General features: G+C 39.4%; 1 protein-coding gene across 1 annotated transcript; it reads right to left on the bottom strand.

Moving 5' to 3' along the window:
* Window positions 1-1,178: 1,178 nt before the first annotated feature.
* Window positions 1,179-19,495, bottom strand: wdr19 (WD repeat domain 19). The gene is made up of 36 exons (XM_041983868.1): window positions 19,407-19,495; window positions 17,703-17,794; window positions 17,534-17,599; window positions 17,309-17,434; window positions 17,100-17,218; window positions 16,889-17,004; window positions 16,660-16,740; window positions 16,244-16,356; window positions 15,966-16,139; window positions 15,825-15,895; window positions 15,562-15,734; window positions 13,988-14,108; window positions 13,802-13,908; window positions 13,574-13,690; window positions 13,080-13,235; window positions 12,715-12,862; window positions 12,326-12,539; window positions 11,087-11,246; window positions 10,839-10,949; window positions 9,710-9,819; window positions 9,560-9,617; window positions 9,136-9,282; window positions 8,932-9,014; window positions 8,770-8,853; window positions 8,535-8,681; window positions 7,861-7,985; window positions 7,577-7,686; window positions 7,420-7,488; window positions 7,250-7,327; window positions 6,932-7,028; window positions 6,723-6,847; window positions 2,521-2,602; window positions 2,283-2,433; window positions 1,993-2,116; window positions 1,832-1,908; window positions 1,179-1,478 (listed from the first exon to the last, which is right to left on the bottom strand). The coding sequence occupies exons 1-36, from the start codon at window positions 19,410-19,412 to the stop codon at window positions 1,361-1,363; spliced, it is 4,056 nt and encodes a 1,351-aa protein (XP_041839802.1). The 5' UTR covers window positions 19,413-19,495; the 3' UTR covers window positions 1,179-1,360.
* Between the last annotated feature and the right edge of the window lie 28 nt (window positions 19,496-19,523).

Raw genomic sequence — 19,523 nt, 5'->3', positions numbered from 1 at the left:
AAAAAGCAAAATGGTTTAATGTAGTTGTTTTTCAAAGATGTAAAATAGGATATGAAGATCACACTTTGCCTTTTCAAATGGCCCAAATAAATATTTAAAAAGAATCTTGCACAATTTGTGCAACAAGTCTAAATCATACTTTGCATGAAGATGTTAAGAATAATTCCAAACTCACTGAGACATCAGAACTTAAGTTCTTGAACTGCTCTTCAGTCTCTTCTGCTCCTGAAAGTAACAATTACTGACACCTAGTGGTCAAGATGGGCATAGAAATTACTTCAAACACCTGTTGGGACCTGTGCTGTTGTGAATGGATGGTGGCTGTCAGTGGCCAAAATTCTTCCAGACATAAACATGTTTTATCTGTAAGTGGATCCAGTGGCCTCACGTGCAACGGTGACTGCACTACAGGTAAATACCTAAATCCTGTGCTGTTTTCTTCTATGTCCCTGTTAAGGCAAGGCAAAAAATTATGTGGTCACATTTCATGTACAAGACGACTCAAAATGCTGGACATAAAAACATTCCAACAGGGTGCAGATAAATAAAAATACATTAAAAACAAACTTTAAAAAAGTTCAAATACAAGATAAAATTCAAGAAATTCGTCACAGTTTGAGAAATTAAGTTTTAACAAAAGGCAGCAACAGAGAAAAGTTTTAACTTTGATTTAAAACAGCTGAGTTTTAGCAGACCTGCAGTTTTCTGGAAGTTTCTTCCACATGTGAGGATCATAAAAACTTAATGCTGCCTCTCCATGTCTAGTTCTGGCTGGGAACAGAAAGTAGATTTCACCCTGGTAAACTTTTAAGGTGTTATTTATCCCAAATGATGCAATTGCACCCACGTCTCCGTACTACAGTTTTATAGCTCAGATGGTTCTCACTTCAGTTTGTCCATTCAGAGACACCATAGTAAAATGTTGACAAATATGGCAGCCTCCATGTATGTGGATGGCAAGTAGATATAAATGGCTCATAGTAAAAGAATAAAAACATAAGTCACTTTAGTAAAGTGATTAGATGCCAATAGAAACACAGTTTTTGATATATTGAAATTTTCTCATTGGGCTTTGATTCTGTTACACACTGCACCTTTAAAAAAACAGTTGAAAATGTAAAGAAAATCTGTCAGATGTTTTTAGTATGTTTTATTAAATATACACAAGAATTTTTGCTTACAAATAAAACAGATAATCAGAAAGATACAAATAATCATTGTTTTCTTTAGGGGGCAGCATGTAAACAAAATAAGCTCAACAACCCCCCACCACTAAAACAGGATTCATTACTTAGACCTAAATATAGAACTTAATGTAAATATACATAATTTATTTGGTATGTTTGGTTGGTGCCCGTCTTCATCCCTGATCCACATCATTGGTCTGCAGGTACTCTGAACAATCAGAGATCTTCCTCACATTTGCGCCACTCAAACTGACGGAGCACATGGGGCACACAGTCTCAGTTTCCAGCAGCCTGCAACAAAAGCCAGTGTGCCTCTGAGTATGATGAAAATGGATAATACATGGGAAAAAACTCTTACTAAGTTTCTTGCAGAGTTCTGTGAGAACACCATCATTTATCTGTAGAGTTTGAGGGCTACAGCCTGCAGGCTGTTAACCTGGCTTGGGTTATTTATCTTTCTGGAACCTTTATGGCTCACCTTAAACTTGTGTTGTGTGTTTGCAATCTGTACACAAACCAAAGCATAAATGACATTTGTATTTCCAGACTTTTTTCCAGACTTTTTTAAGGGCTAGGCTATTTCTTAGATTATAACTACAATACTGCTAGCACCTGCAAATCTCCCATGCAGGTATGCTACTTACAGAATAAACTGTGAGTAGAGAGCAGGAAATTCACAATGAGGACAGACGGACCAGTCTTCTTTCAGCATGTGGCGACCCTGATTAACAAAAAATTAGTATAGAACGTTAAATGGAAGAAAACTTTATTGCTTTAAATGAATACAGTGGTCATGTGTTAGTACCGTGGCAATGCAGTATGGTAGGTTGTTCTTGCAGGAGATGCACAGCAGCTCATTCTGTGGCAGCTGGAAGCCACAGAAGGGACATGGAGTAGTTTCTTCCTCTAGCTCTGACGTGTCTGGACGGCTGTGGTATAACATGAATTTTGTAAAAATAAGGAGACGATGTAGGAGGAATCTGAACTGCATAAAGTATGTGTGGGTGAGGAGCAGAAGATGGAGACTGAAAAACATGGAACAGGAAGAAAAATTACAAATGGTGAATAGAAGGGAGCGAGATCCTCATTACTCACCGAACCATTGCCTCAATCTTCTTCCTGTACTTTGCATCAATCTCGTTTCTGTACTCTGGCCTCATTAACATGGCAGCAAAGCTGAAGGCTGAGTTCTTCAGTCCGGCTCGGTGGCATTCAATTACTGCTGATGTCAGAATGGGAACAACATCTGCACACACACACACACACACACAGATGTTTTAAAATTTACTGACTGCAAGGGGCAATTAAGATTTTGAGTTTTTTGTAGACTCACGTGCAGGAAACTTGCTGATGTTGTTGCTGACACGAATGAGCATCCGTGCCCCCTTTAGGTGGTCTCCTCTCTTCACGTGGATCTACATGACAGCATGTGGAGAAGCACAGTCACACCACTTACAGTTAAATCTTTCAGTGTGGGCTCAAACATGCCCACAACAGAGCTGATCATTTTAACGTATGTTACTGATAGTTGTTGCTCTGTCTGCAGTAAAGGCAGTTTATTTGTATAGCACATTTCATGTACAGGACAATTCAAAGTGCTTTACATAAAACAAAGGCATTACAGATATTTAGAAATAGTAAAAGGCATCAACACATAATCACAATAAAATAATAAATTACATTTAGGCACATAAGAAAAGAGGAAATGTTTTTAACCTGGATTTAAAAATGTCTACATTTGGTGAAAGTTTAATCTCCACTGGCAGTTTGTTCCACTTGTTTGCAGCATAACAGCTAAATGCTGCTTCTCCATGTTTAGTCTGGACTCTGGTTTGGACTAGTTGACCAGAGTCTTTGGATCTAAGAGCTCTGCTAGGTTTATATTCTCTGAACATATCATAGATATATTCTAGGCCTAAACCATTCTGGGATTTGTAAACTATCAGAAGGGTTTTAAAATCTATTCTGTGACTGACTGGAAGCCAGTGTAAAGATTTCAAAACTGGTGTTATGTGTTCAGATCTCTTAGTCCTGGTTAAAACTCTAGCAGCAGCGTTTTGGATGAGCTACAGATGTTTAATGCTCTTTTTAGGAAGTCCTGTTAAAAGACCATTACAGTAATCCAGCCTACTGGAGATGAATGCATGGATGAGTTTCTCTTGGTCTTTCTGGGAGACTAGACTTTTAATTCTGTTGATGTTTCTGAGCTGGTAAAAAGCTTCTTAGTGACAGCTTTGATGTGGCTGCTGAAAGTCAGATCTGAGTCTATCAACACTCCCAGGTTACGAACTTGGTTGGTGATTTTAAGAGCTCGAGTCTCCAGGTGTTTGCCAATGCTGACCCTCTTCTCTTTGCTACCAAACAGAATAATCTCAGTTTTGTCTTCATTTAATTGTAGAAAATTCTCCTTCATCCAGGTGTTTATTTGCTCCAGACACTGACACATTAAGTCTATTGGACTGCAGTCGTCTGGTGACAGAGACACATAAAGTTGGGTATCATCTGCATAACTTTGATAACTAATGCTATAGTTCTGTAATATTTGACCCAAAGGGAGCATATACAAGTTGAACAGAAGAGGTCCAAGGACTGACCCCTGGGGGACTCCACAAGTCATGGCCACTCGCTCGGATTCATAGCTGCCGATCGTAACAAAATAACTCCGGCCTTCCAAATAGGACCTGAACCAGTTAAGAACCGCTCCAGAAAGTCCAACCCAGTTTTCCAGCCTGTGCAACAGGATTCTGTGATCTACAGTATCAAACGCAGCACTGAGATCCAACAGCACCAGGACCGATACCTGACCAGAATCAGTATTCAACCTAATGTCATTTAGCACTTTGACCAGAGCTGTTTCAGTGCTGTGATGAGGTCAGAAGCCGGACTGAAATTTATCAAGATCTCCACTTTCATTTAAAAAGTCATGAAGCTGGTGAAATACAACTTTCTCAATAATCTTGGAAATAAAAGAGAGGTTAGAGACAGGTCTATAGTTGTTCATTATAGAGGCATCTAGAATCCTTTAGGAGTGGCTTAATAGCAGCTATCTTTAGTGACTTGGGAAAAATGCCTGATGCCAGTGAGCTGTTAACTATCAGTAGGAGATCACTTTTTACTGAGGTAAAAACTGTTTTTAAAAAGTCGGATGGTATCATGTCCAGAGTGCATGTTGTTGATTTCAAATGCCAAACTGTTTCTTGTAGGATTTTTGAATCAACCATTTTAAATTGCGACATAACATCAGAATTATTTCCGGGTTTTAGACACAGGTTAGTTTTCTTGTGTGACTGTGTGGAATTTATATTTTGCCTAATTGTTTTAATTTTTTGGCTGAAAAAGTTTGCAAATTGGTTGCATTTCTCAGTGGAAAGGAGCTCTGGGCTTATCTGTATAGGACAATTTGTAAGTTTTTCAATCATAGCAAACAAAGTGCGAGAATTGTTGACATTCCTGTTAATCATTTCAGATAAATGCAGCTCTCTGGCCTTGCACAGCTCATTGTTATAGTTACGCAGGCTTTGTTTGTACAGCTCATAGTGAATTTGAAGTTTATTTTTCTGCCATTTCTGCTCAGTTTTTCTGCATTCTCTTTTTAGGCTGGTAACCACAGTGGTGTTTCTCCATGGTGTTTTCTGTTTGCTCAAAGTGCTCTTGATTCTTATCGGTGCAACAGCATCCATTACATTCAAGACTTTCAGATTGAAATGATCCAGGAGTCCATCAACTGACTCTGCACTAGTCGTTGGTAACATAGCTATGGCCTCCACAAACTTAGCACTTGTTCTTTCATTATTGTACCTCTTCCTAACGGAGGAGCAGGTTGGTTGGACTTTCTGAGTAATCAGTAAATCAAACAAAATACAAAAATGGTCAGACAAGGCCAAGTCAGTGGCCGCAACAGAAGAAATATCAACACCCTTTGAAGGTGACGAATGAAATGATCTTTTACTATACTGTGAACTAAGCTGATAGCCATATGAAGAATGTGTGCTTGTCAGCAATTTTACATTTAAGGCTCTCTATGACCAACTTAAAACCTGCTAATGTCTGGCAAAAATATTTTAAAAGATGCAATCAAATAGAGGGCACTTTTAAGTTCATCAAACCCAACACTGGCGTGGGTTTCAGCATGTCTCTGAATTGGACTAAGCAATATGGAACATGGATGGATGAACGATTGTAGGCATTATCAGTTACAAGCTCTAACGGCAAAGTTATTTCCCTATAGTAAAAAAATCCTTTAAAAATACCTGAATCTGAATACCTGAATCTAATCCCTTGTTCCTTATTCAATTTCTGAGATTTTCTGAAAACTTTATCAAAACGTGTCCATAACTTTTCGAGTTATGTTGCCAACAGACAGACAAACCAACACTGCCAGGTACATGACCTCTGCCTTGGCTGTATGTGTATATGTATTTTGTGAAATCCTAATGTTTAAGATGAACTTCATTTTTTGTTTCAGTGCCTGTTGTATACCGAACTATGGAAATCTTTGAAAATGTTCACAGGGAGAATCCTGACTTATTTTAGATGTCTGAGTGCGATGTGTTGAGTTGGTTCTTCATAGAGGAGTTCTGCTTTAGCCAGGTTTATTGACAAAGCATGGACATTAAGACAGAAACATTCTACCTTATATAAGTATCTAATTTTCTATTATTGTCTTGCATATTTTGGAAGATTTTTTTTCTTTCCTTTTTTTTTCCTCCTTCTTTTGCCATCTTTGGATTGTTTAAATATATATTGTAATGTTGTCTTGTAAGCCCATGTGGGCTGTGCACAATAATATGCACAACACTCAAACATACAAAATCAATCTGCAGCCCCAAAGCAGACATAAGCCAGTGATCTGAGGACCGGTCCCAAGCCCAGAGAAATGCAGAGGGTTGTGTCAGGAAGAAGAATCAATCAATCAATCAATCTGGGAGACAGACCAGTTCAGTTCCCCAGTAGGGCTGTGAGTATAATGTGAATGATCCAGTCCCTCCCTTCAGTCTGGCATTCACAGCTGAGCTGTCTGTTTGTGATCAACTAAGGATCACTCCTCTTCTCAGAGACAGGTCATTATAAGATATTTACTCTGTAGTGGGATCACAAAGAAAAGACAGGACTGGAGCGGCCTCACCAACATGAAGTTGTGTTGTTTTTTTTTTCTAAAAGACTGTGCAACAAATTTAGACACTATGAGTGACCTCCAGGAAAGTATGTTCTCAGTAATCCTAGAGCTTGAATAAGAGCAACAAGACTTCTTTTACTTGGTGCTCTAACTTCAGGACTGAAGAAGCCTTTCAGATGAGAAGTGAAATGTTTTCAGGCACCAGGTAAAAGAAGTCCAGCTGCCATTAATCAAGCTCTTAGGGCTTCCAGGAAAGGCTCTCTCTCTGCTATCTTTTTCCTTTGTCTTTGAGTCTGTCTGGAATAAGTTGATTTTGTGTGTATGGTTGAACAGAACATCATATAAACAACATTTGTTTAGTCCAGTTAAAAAAAATCTGCCATCTGAGCAGCAGCATGATAAATTTGATCTGTACTGACCTTAACCAGCAGGTAGGAGTGGAGGATCATCAGATTGGTGGCCATCTCAGAAGGAATCTTAATTTTCTGAGTCTGCAGCTCCGTGTACATGCGGAACAGCACATCATGGGCATTACGGTAGTTCCCTGTGGCAAAACATGCAAACAATAAAGGAGTAAAAATCAAAACACTAATGTTGTTACTGGAAATCTTTGTCTGAGTGTTTGTACCTGCGCACTGATCTTCTCTTGCAATGATGATGGCAGTGCGAGCAGCATCCTTGTACTGCTGCAGAGCCATATATAGGTAGAAAAGGTACTTTGCATCCTGGGAGGGAGGTACAAACAATACAAAACAAACATGGCTTGTTTTAAGTGCTATGCTAATTAAAAAATTATAAATATTATGTTGCATTTTTGTTAACAGATCCTCCTAAATCTTACACACTGGAACTTTACATCACAAAAATGTAACGTTAGAAATATGACAACATACTCCTGATGCTTAGAAAGTCATAATTCCTGAGTTAAATCCATAACAGACATTACCTTGGGCATACCATCGCTTTCTCCCATTAGGTAATCTATCAGCTGATTGGTCAAAGAGATGTCCTTGGCCTGGCCCACCTGGATGGAAAAACACAGAAAAGACTTGCACTCAGTCGAAAGCCTGGTTTATTTTAAACATATAAATTTATGTAGCAACACACAACGCTCACAGTCTCAATAGCCATTTCAATTGCCAGGTTGTCTTCGGTGTTGGGGCACTTCAGGAAGTGCTTCAGGGCCTGAAAGGGGGACAGAGAAATAAAACCATAAAAAATACAGGTCATAAAAAATGACTGATGAGTACATAAATGATTCTGTGGCTCTTACTCTGCTGTACTGCCCACACTTCTGAAAGAACTTGCCAGCCTGCAGGTGTTTCTTCTCTCCCTCAAAGTACAGAGCGATGCTCTGGTAGTCCTCCTGTGTAGCCTCTGGGCCTGACAAAAATAAATCAGAGAATACTAACCTTACTGTTCATCTGATTAAAATTACACTGACAACAATAATGCTGCCATCACTCGTATAAAAGTGCAAAAAACACAAAGTCAGAGCCACTGAGAATTTAATTTCAAGTTGTAAAATATCAGTATAATCTTCACACAAAGACTGACCAATAATGTCTGCATAGACCTCCATCTGTCCATGCTGCTGGGCAAGCTGGAAGGCTTCATCGTTGCACTGAGACAGAACCAGGAAGTGGATGGCTGAGCCGTAGTCATTCAACCGTAGGAAGAACCTTGCACATACATAAACATATGCTAAATGTGAATTATTCAAATGGAAGAAGAAAACAAACTGTAGGAGGTTTACCAACAAACAGCACTTTGCTTCTCCTGCTTTCTTAAATGTTTTTTTTCCCCCTAAAGCAGCTTGAATTTGGACTTTTAATCAAAAACATCAAACATTTCTGGTATTTACTATTCATAACAATCTAACTGATCAGTCGGTTCGCAAAAAATTCTCAGTAGTTGCCGCCTTTTAAAGAGTTTGCTCCAAAGGACTCACTGGGATCCTGCTATAAGCATCAGCTATGTGGAGTTGGGTCTGCAGTCTGAGGTCAACACTCAGTGGCAGAAAGTAAATGATGGCAATAACAATGTGGAGGTGAAATGAAAAAGAACGATTTTATAATGTCATAAGATTAAAAAACTGAGATGGACCTGTTGAAAACAAAAAAACAAATTAAGTTTAGTTAAGGCTAAGACTTAAGAAGTGGTGACAATCATTACAAATTAGTGAGGAAACAGTATTTGGTTGTGTGTCTGTGTTGCCATGCTGGTCTTACCTGGCCACCATCTTTGCTCCGTCAATGCTCTGCGTCTCTCTGACGATGCGAACGGCGTCCTCTGGATTGTTGAGGTGGTCCAGCAGCACGCGGATCACGTTGTCCCAATCTTTTGCGCTCTCATAAGCCTGAGCTGCATCTTTGTACCTGGCGGACAAAGTACTTATTGCACCAGAATCCTTTTTGATAATCCACTAGTATGCAGAAGGGGACGATACTGAGGCTGAAAACCCACTTGCCATCCGCCTCCTTAGCCTTTGCATACTGAAGGTGAATCTTGGGAGAGGATACATTTGGGAGCAACTCTCCCACCTTCGCCCTGAGAACAGAGGAAAGAAGGTTGAAATTACATAAGAATGAGGAAACTTGCCGCTCTGAAAGTTGAGATTTGTCTCACCAGTTCTTGCAGCGAATATAAACGGATGCAGCCTTGTCATAAAACTGGCCTTTTTCATAAAGCTGAGCAGCTTCAGAGAATTGCTGGAATGATTAGGAAATGGATGAAAACAACAAAAAAATAACCACAAAAGAGTAGAAATCATATGAAAACGAGTCCCTCCAGCTGTAAGAATCTCCACCTCCACCTTTTATACGAGTCTACCTTCATGCTCTCCAGGATGGCACCACATTCCTTCTTGAGCGCTCTGCTCGGGTGCTGGATAACCTGAGCGGCTCCTCTCCTAATGTCACCCATCCTGATGGACATCCTGGCTACACCTGCCTGGCACGCCTCATCATGCTCCTGGAACTGCACAGAGAGGGGGGAAAGCTGAGAACAAAACTGAGATCAATTTCTCATTTTTCACTCAGGACCTAAGGCTGATGCACAGCAAATCACCCCATCCTGTCTTTTAAATGCTCTTTGTAAATATAAACATCAAACTGTGTGCAGGAGATGTGCTCTATGTGACCATTTTAGCCACGAGGCGTAATGATAATAATAAAATAATTTAGTTAAAAAATACTGCTGGATGTGGAGCAAAAAACGGTCAAGTTAAACAACAAAAACATAAAACTACACTTACTTTATTATTGTGTGTCATGCCCTTCTCATAGTGCGCCAATGCATTAACATAATCCCCACTACAAAAAGAGAAAGTGAGCTTTAGTAATAGTTCAAGAGGATCAACTCCACTGAATGGTAAACATGGTGGGTTGTGTGTGTATACACTCACATAAACTCCAGATGGACTGCATACTCTTTGGAGATAAAGGGAATCTGGTCTTCTGCGAGCCTCTTGGCCAACATAAGAGCACTGTCCCAGTGCAACAGGTCTCTTCTCATCTAACACACAGATACACAGCACTGCATCATGATGTCAGAGGAACAGCTCATTTTACAAACCCCAAACAGTTACTCACACATTTTATTTATACCATTGTATCTTTAAGATCTCATAGTTGTATATTTTCTCAGCAGAGCATGTCACTCTCATACTGTAGGTTTACTTAGAGTTTCTATAAGTAGAATGGGAGGCAAACCTTCAGTCATCAGGCCTCTCTTTGGGGAACCAGCTTCCAGTTTGGGTTCAGGAAGCAGACCTCTCTACCTTTAAGATTAGGCTTCAAACTTTCCTTTTTGACATGGCATATAGTTAGGCTGGCTTGAGAGAGCTTTAGTCACCCCTTTAGTTAGTTATGGTGCCTTAGACTGCTGGGGGATGTCCCATGATGAGAGGTAGGGTACACCGTGGACAGATCACCAGTCCATCACAGGGCCAACACAGAGAGACATTAACCTAACATGCATGTCTTTGGACTTTTCTCTCTAAACTCTTCAATTTTCATGTATAAATATATAGCATTGTTGTCCTTCATTTGTGATTCGCTTTCTCAGCAGGTACCCCTGGTTTACAGTTATGGTGTTGTTGACCCCTCCACCCTGACCCTTACACCCCCAACCCGTTGAGCCAGGTGGCCGCCCTTCCTGAGTCTGGTTCTGCTGGAAGTTTTCCTTCCTGTTAAAAGGGAGATTGTTCCTTCCCACTGTAGCCCACTGTCCTGTGCATGATCAGGATGGGGACTGAACTGAAGAAGAATATTCAGTGTAATCTGTTAGTTTCCTTGGCTGGGCAATTATTTTCCTATGAATTTGCTTATAAGAATACAGTTATTATAAGTTGGCCTAATATGGATCATGAAATGGATCTGTTTGAATCAGATTATAATTGGACTACAATGAACCAGATTGAATTGGATTGTACCTTTAAAAAAGCCTTGAGATGACTTTGTCATGAATCTGCGCTACACAGATTCCACCATAAAACCTAAACAGGGGTTTTGGTCATATAAACACAAACACACCTCCAGAGCAGCAACAGGGCAGCTTGAGGACAGATAAAGGTCTTGGGCCAGGTTGTAGTCTCCTAGAAACATGGCCAAATGTCCTGCCAGTAAATTCTTGTCATCTATACCCTGGAAAGAGTCAAGTGGGCAAATGAGATGTGTGTAAGGTTTGTTTACTTTTTTCATTTGTTCTTCTTTCCTTTAGCTACATTGTAAATGAACTCTCAATGTCCTCAGAGTTTTAATAAATGAATGTGTATTTGCACCTGGATGTTCTGCAGTGACAGGACCATGCCCACATTCCCACTCATGCGGTAGACCTGGATGGCCAGCTCCACCTCCATGTGGACCAGACAAGCTTTGCCTAACTCAGCCCAGTCTGTGTCACTGCCCGCAGACTTGCATAGATTCCATGCCTCATTGAACCTGGAAAAAAGAGACGGGTTTTTTTTTATTAAGCATTTGTTGTTGTAACAATAATTTCAGCCACTAGAGGCTGCAGCAGTGGGAGAAATATGCCTTCATGTTTTTCTGACAGGTCAGGTGAGATGTTACGCAGAACAACAAAGTCCCATGTGAGGATAAAACTGTAGATGAACAGCTTCTCCATCAGAGGAAAAAGCCAGGGATTTCTAGACTTACCTTGTTAGAAATTCTATTCTCTGCTTTCAGTAGCAGTTTGCCTGGGTGTAAAAATCAAAGTACTTTGTAAATAACTTACCAGAAGTCACGCTCTAGTCTGAAGTAAAACCCATTGCCTAAATAAAACCAAATGGCGACTGAAAATTGATCATAAAAATAACAGTTACTTGCATTTTCACATAGAAAGCTAAGCTGGAAATTTTATTTCTGGAGGGTTTCAGTATGAACAAGTAAATGTCTACATCATATGCATTGGACCTGTGTACACTACTCTACCCAGCTCTGTGATATTAGTCCGAAAAACCTCTGACTGAGACCACGAAGCAGCAGGTAATCCTCCAAAGAAGTGATGCTGAGAATGTGTGTCTGTGGATTTTGGTTTAATGCTCTCTTCTGCTATGCTGTATGTTATGGTAATACTGATGATACATACTTAGAAATATTACACACAAAAAAAAGTTGTGATCGCTGATAGTGCTTTCCAGTTTGCTGTCTGCATCATGTGCTGCATCCTCTGCAGTCAGCTTGTGTTTCAGTGTTCTGTTACAACTTTCCAACATTTTTTATAAAACCTCCATCTTCACTCTGACAGAAAATCAAACAAGCAAAGCTGATGCAACAAGAGTGATTGCATTTTACCCCATTTGAACGGGTATTAAAAGAAACATTTTAACTTTGAAATGAAAATAAAACAACACAAATAGATCACATACAAAATGAATGTAATGTATGACCAAACCACAGAACAGTCTGTTGGGTGTCACGTCCAGCTTTACTCAAACATGTGTCCAATAGCAGAGATAAGCAAGTTTAAAGCCTTTTCTGCCACAAGCAGACTGTAGAGTATTAACAGCTGGGCTGACCTTTTAAGCTGGAGAGCCTGAGCGAGCTGCTTGCTGAGCTCTACCGGTGAATCTGTCGATGTGCCAGTCGAGCGCTTGATGAACGAGTGCGTGCTCAGAGCCACTTCACTGGTCTTGCCGCTTGTCATCTGACAGGTCAGCTCACCATTGTGCAGGAGCAAAGGCCTCTGGGAAAAAAGGAGTGCAGTGCTCCCCACCAAGACCACCTGGGGGCCTGAGCAGAGTGACAGTAAAGAAAACACTGCACCTATTTCCTCTCTACTTTTGTTGCAGGACAACAGCAACTTTGTGTATGTGCATGACAGACAAGACCTCTATGCTTCTAGAAACATATGTTTAAAAAAATGGTAAATGTGGCACTGACGGTGAGTAAGACGGCTTCTCCCTACCATATATTGTAGTTTTATGCAAGGCATAGGTGTAAACCTTGTCATCGTCATAAGCCACAAACACTCCTCTGTCGGCATGCCAGTTGTCCCACAGCACTCCTGTGATGGTTGGAGAAAAGTTGGGAAGCTCAAAGCAGGAGACTGTTGCCTGGATACAAATACACACAAGTCAGTTAAGAATAATTATGAAATTGTGTCCTCTTTTTCTATGAATTTCTGAACTATTTGCTTATTTACTTATTCAAGTTAAGATAATTTATCAAAAGAGAAAAAACCTTTTCACCCTTCTATTATAAGACCAAAGAAACTCTGACCTAGTATACTTTCAGTATACACTTTCAAGAGTGATGTAATTAAATACTAACATTTGAAGGTGAGAAAAGGAAGCCGTCATTCTTTTCATCGATGAACACCAGCCGGGTCCCATTAATGTCAGGGAACACCTTTCTCACACCGACTGCATGGTTGTAGCTGCTCACTGTTTCCCAGTCCTCCACCAATACACACACCACATTACCCAACTGAGAAGAAAAAAACAAATATAACTCGCATTAGCAGACAACAAGACTGCAGCGTCAAAAAATAAGAAAGGAAGTTGGGTCGGGTAGGGAGAAAAAAGCGAGGAGTGTTAAAGAGAAAGTTTAGAGGGGGAATTTTTCTGTTCTTAATAAATAAAGAAGGAAATTATATGTGATCACTGATAACTTTAAATGATTATTCTCTAATGTTACAAGTATAAAGCAAAACCTTCTGCCTATGAGTGCATAATTCTTATTAAAACAAATATCACAACCAGAGAATGAAGAATGAATTTCATTCCCTATGGAGCAGCGTGACTGAGATGCAGACCGAATCTTACATCAGTGCCGTAGTAGAGGAAGTCAGTGGTGAGGGCATGGCAAAGGATCCGGCCTTTTCTCTCATCATCTGGGAAGAGCTTCATCTGCTTCCTCTCCTCCTGGTCTTTACCTTCAATCTGAAACCCAACACAGACCCAGAGTTTGCTCATGCTTACTCAAGTTGTAGTTTGTTCTGTGACAGTAAAAAGTCATATAAAAAGAGAAGGAAGACGTGTATGGTAGCTCACCATGTGTAGCTGCACCTTTCCTTCAAACAGTGCTGCTGCATAGTCTGCATTAAGGCGCATGCTGACTATTGTTCCCAAATACTCTATGTCCTTTAGCTTGTTAAAACCTGGATGGCACACAATAACCTTTCAGTTAAAGTGTAAAAATGTGTGGTTCAGTGAATTTACACAAAACAACATACACACCAGGTTTTTGATCTACCAAGGCGTAAAACCAGGCTCTGTTGTTCATTCCCACAGCAACATGGTAGGGTCCCACTGCAATGAATGTGGGCTCAACCTCAACCTGTATGGCCACAGGACTTTCCTGCAACACAGTACAAAAGGAAGGGACAAAAGATGAAATCTAATCCTCACAAAACACAGCTGGCTCTGCTTTATAAACTGTATGATCTTGACATCTTTTCCTTTACATTCACTGATATTTATAATTATTATTATTTGTAGTCTTTTGTTTTGTAGTCTTTTGTAGTCTTGCAAACCTATCATCTAAAAAAATGGCAGACATATGACATTTAATTACTGAGAAGTGAGGCCATGTATTAATGACTCACGAAATAACTAATGCCTTATGATAAATAAAAGAACACTGTTGCTAATATCCTCCTGGATGGGCAGAGGTAAATTAAGTCGAACTCTACCTGTCTTTGCCAGCAGTCATTTTCATCAAAGGTGAAATATCAAAAGAAAAAACATGCTTGAGAACATATACTATATCTGGCTGTCTTAAGTCACTACAAATTCAACAAAATCAAAAACTCAGAAAAAAAAAACTAAACCCTGGCGCCTTGTTTAGGACCTCTGAGGTTTAAAAGTATCTATTCAGTGAGCAGATCAGGTGTGAAATGTTGTTTTTAACACACTCCCAGCTCAGAGCATAAATATCCAGATTCTCTATCTTCATTCCTACCCAGCTTCCACATCATACTCCATTAACATCATTCCCCTTCAGAAGGGGGGATGGTGTTTGCCTACTAATCAGTTAAATAGCTCATTTTATTTGATAATCAAACAAGCTTATAATACCAAACCAATGCTTTGTTCAATGTTCCTAGTAAGAAAGTGGAATTTCCTATTTGACATTTGACACTGAAAGCATCATCAGCTGCTCTGGCTTTACCAAAAATAAATGCAGATATGTGACAGAGAAATTACAACAGTGTAATCTGAATTGCTGTGTATGCTAGTCATTGTCAAGTCTCTGTCATCCAGGTCATGGTAATCCTAAGCGCTTGAATCAAAGGCGACTGGACTTCTTTTTGTCTCTTGACAAAAAGAAGCCTGGAACTCCTCTCAGCACTAACCACTCAGTCTAGAACTAAAGAAGAATTTTGGATGAGAGGCAAAAAAAAGTCCAGTTGCCTTCGGTTCGAGCTCATAGAAGCCTGAGCTGTCATTCTGTTTACAGTATGTGCTATCACCAGGCACCTCAAGGGTTATTAGGTACTAATTATCTCAAGAGGAAAAATACAGGAAAATAATGAAGACTTGAGTCGAGTTGGCTAAACAGTGAAAGTGGTAGAAGTTTGGGGTGGAAAAATAAAAGCTGTTGTGATATATTTCTGCATCATAGCCTCCATTACTTCTTAGGAACTTTGTTACTACAGAAAACTCTAAATTTCTTACGTTACAATAGATGTTGCAGGATTTCTTGCTCTGCTGCCATTTTTCCCCCAATACTGTTTTTGTTAAAGACAAATTTCTCTTATTTAACTGTTTTAATGTTATACTCTTTTCTTAATGCACGGATGTGTTCTCACCCCTTCCACTTGGTTGGAGACAGTGACTTCCAGCAGGGAGGTGAGGTAGGCCAGTCGGGTACCAAAGCTGTCCCCGAGGATAGGTAGCTTCGTCAGGAAGACATGAAGTGTCCCTTTTTGTGTGGAAACTGCCAAGAGTTGTCCATCATCTGTCCAGCTCATCTGATCCAGACCTACAGGATGAGATGAGGGGAAGTGTATACTGTATTCAAGATAAAAGAAAAGAGTATCAAGACTACTGTATAAATAAAAAAAAAAGTAACCTTTGGTCTCATCATCCAGTTGAACTATATTGCTGATCTCTTTGAGATCAGACAGCTCATAGATCTTTATGCTGCAACAGAAACACAGGCCTTTATTATTTGACCTTTACCAAAGAGTGTTTTCTTTGAAAGCTTGTGTACCTGTTATCCCCACAAGTAGCAGCCTTGTTCAATGCAGGTGAGATGGCCACACTGTTCAGACTATCTTTATGGTTATGAGCCTGATAGAGCTCTCCTCCAATCTCCCTGATGTGTGTGGAAATGCCCACAAAATATCCATGGGAGAAGCCAATGAGAATATACCCATCACCGTACCTGGACAGTCAGAGAGCACAAGGAGCAAGAGTCAGTACAGAACTCTCAGCCTTGATTTACTACCAGAGTTAAGTAGATTGTGAATGTGTGAGTGTGGACAGTACCAGCGGTAGGACACAATATGTCCATAGCGCCGCTGAAAGGTCAGCTCTATTGGGTTTTGAGGGTCGTTGACATTGAAAAGTGTCAGTATCTTCTTGTCCACAGTCATGCTCACCTGAAGAGTTAGTCATTACAACAAGGTCAACGATTGCAATGACATCTTTTGATCTACACTAAGAATTTTATTTGAACAGATTTGTATTAGTGAAAGCTGCATCTGATGTTAAACTTCATTCATGCACCTGAGATTTACACCATATATTTAACTGTTTATTTATCTATTGAAAGTCATATCATCATCTCAATATCTACCTATAATACTGCATATTGAATGTTCTTCTAATACTGTGTGGCTGCCAACATCATGCATATATTTTTAAAATAAAATGAATGAATGTTACAAAGAAAACAAGCTCACGGTGTTTTCCCCTTGCGAAGACCTTTCATCTGTCTTCATCACTGAAAAGTAAATTTCAGCTGGCTCTCCATGAAGCGTGGTCTGACAAAAGATTAGAAATAATAACTGGATCCCTTTTTCCATCTTTATGTTTCTCTCCATTCTGACATTGCACCTCCATGACACTAACAGCAATACAGTGATCAAGTCTGTGTCTGTGCTGTCATAAACACATAGTTAGTGTAGCTACCTGTCTGATGGTGTCCCCCTCATGATTGCTGATGCTCAAAGTGTTGTCATCACTTCCCAGAGCCAGAAGGTTCTGAGAGCTCCAGCACCCACAGGTGATTTTCTTGGTGTGCTTACCTAGCATGCGGAGAGAGTGGTACATGAGATCAAAATGATAACACTGACCAAAGATTGATCAGCTGTCAAAAAGCCGTTTGTTGTGCATGTATTACCCAGTATAGGGATTTTGCGAGAAGTCTGCTGATTGTAGATCAACAGATTTCCTTTAGCTGTCCCGACAGCCAGCAGTGGGCCAGACTTTGACCATAAGATGAAGGACATCTGGTCTTTGCTGAGATCACCAACAGTAAGGAAAAAATCCCGAGTGTTAGAAATACTAACTTTTTTTTCTTCAAAAGGAGAAAATATGCACTTATCATACCTCATGCCACTGTCTATCTGTGATGTTTTATTGACACTGGCATCCCAGAGGTAGATGGAGCTGGATTTTGCTGCTATTACTGCCAAAATATCCCCATCTTTATCCCAGTCCATTCCCATACAGCGCCTAATGGGAGTAGGAGAATACTTAGAGGCAATGAGTGGTAAACACTGGACCCTGGTGGGGCCGAAGTGGAAACCTAAAGATATGCGGTCTTACTCTTACCCTGGAAGGGTCAGTTCAGTCCACTTGTGCCCATGGCGATCAAATATTTTTACTGTGTTGTCCTGTCTGTAAAAAGTCAAATTCTCAACTCATTTTCATGTAATAATAAGAGCAGTATATTATCAGATGGTTTTAAGGGCTATATTCTACATCCCATCAGATTACTCACCCAGCAACAGCGATGTAATTACCAAGACTTTTCTGCCACTTATACAGCAGGTTAGAACCTGCCCAGGCTTTGTCAGCAAGGACGAAAACACTCTGTGGAGATAAAGATTGCTGATTGATGTGATGGTTTTTGTTTTGATCATTTGAAGATCACAAATAATGAATGTAAAATGACTTTTCTAACGATGAAGATTACTTCTTAGCAACCAAAGGCATTTGTTAATGGTCATCTCTGATTATGTTTCTTAGTTTTTTCAAGTTAAACAGTTTAATAAGCAAACAGTTTAGTGCAGTCTCACCAAAAAGTGATTTTCATACATGTTAATGGTGCTGAAATATAGACTTAAATATTAGGAGAGACATTTGTCGACCTCATTCTGCATGAATTACAGCTGTCTGAGTTCACAGACAGTGTGTTTTGTAAACTGGCCTTTCTACAGCTCTGATCTGTATCCTGTTGATAATGTACAGCATATACCCCATACATACATATCCCCCTACCACCCCACTAACTAAAGAAAACAAACACACACCAAGACAGTGCAATATTCACCCTCCATCAGTGCATATATTAGTGATATTCTGTATCGATATTCTTACGCTATTTATTCACAGTTCTTCATTTGCACCTTGTATGTATCTTTTAAAATTTTCAGATTTTTATATTCTATTGTACAGACATCTTTTGACAAGAGGGTAAAAAACAAAACAAAAAAAAAAAAAAACGTTGTGAGGCTGGTTGTTGAAGTTCACAATGTACTTTCTTTGTCTGCATCTTTTGCATGTTTTTGTATAGTTGAGTTTGCACTTTAAATAAGCTTCTAAATGGAGCTGCTAAACAGATTTCCACTGTTCCTGTAACAATGACAATAAGGATCTCTAATCTCTAACATTACAAGCAGGAGGATCAGACAACAATAACCAACTAACTAACTAAATGCCAGTGAGCTTCTGGCATCAACTTTTAAATAAACGCATATTTTCTAAATGCAATTAAGATGGGCAGCAAATATACTAAAAATAGTTTTCTAGGTATCATGCCTGTTAAAAATGGCTCAAACAAATAACATATTTAAGTTCTTATTGCATTTTAGAAAATCCCCCTACCTTCCTGGAAACGAGCCTTTGATCATGACTTAGCTTTTATAACATCTAATGTTTGCAATGTTTACTATTTTTGAGTCTTATGCATTTCACTAGATGTATGACAATGTCCTCAAGCATATAGGTTCATATAGAGCACACAAAATAGAGTGAGGAGAGAAAAAAAGAAAGAAAAAATTATTATAATTAAATTATAATTGTTACGTTCAACAGGTGCCCAATAGTATCTATAAAATGATGCAATTTCCATTACAGAAGGATAATAGATATCGCTATTAAAATTAACAAGGCTAAGTAAAACTTATAGATTTATCAATAACGGAAACAACATAACATTTAACTCGAAATAAAAATGTCTTATTTGATTAATGGGGTTAATTTACCGCAGAAAACTTCGAAATGCAGCTCGTATGCTGACTCTTCTTAACTGAACAGTTTTGTTTTAAGATACGTTACCTTAGCTAACATGATAGCTTGGAGCTGCATACAGTTAGCAATCATATGTAGCGCGCTCGCTGAAGCCCCTACATATGAGAAAACTTAACATGCACTTAGTAAAGCCAAATAAATCTGGTGTTTTACTGATTTTCTTGGTACAAACCTTCATATTGGTAGCGTTTATTCACTTTCAACCTGAATGGAGTACTTCATCTCAAAACATCTTCGTAAAAAATGTTGTGTTTATTTCCCAAGATGCTTCGCTCTGAAGCGTCTGCGA

Source organism: Melanotaenia boesemani, chromosome 4 (assembly GCF_017639745.1).
Source record: "Melanotaenia boesemani isolate fMelBoe1 chromosome 4, fMelBoe1.pri, whole genome shotgun sequence".
Classification (NCBI taxonomy): domain Eukaryota; kingdom Metazoa; phylum Chordata; class Actinopteri; order Atheriniformes; family Melanotaeniidae; genus Melanotaenia; species Melanotaenia boesemani.
This window is presented reverse-complemented; position numbering and strand designations above follow the sequence as displayed.

Coding starts and splice junctions, on each gene's coding strand:
- wdr19 (XM_041983868.1), bottom strand. Junction 9,820..10,838: donor GCCCTGTTGCTGCTCTGGAG/GTGTGTTTGTGT, acceptor TCTGTGTGTTAG/ATGAGAAGAGACCTGTTGCA. Junction 8,854..8,931: donor TATATTCGCTGCAAGAACTG/GTGAGACAAATC, acceptor CTCTGTTCTCAG/GGCGAAGGTGGGAGAGTTGC.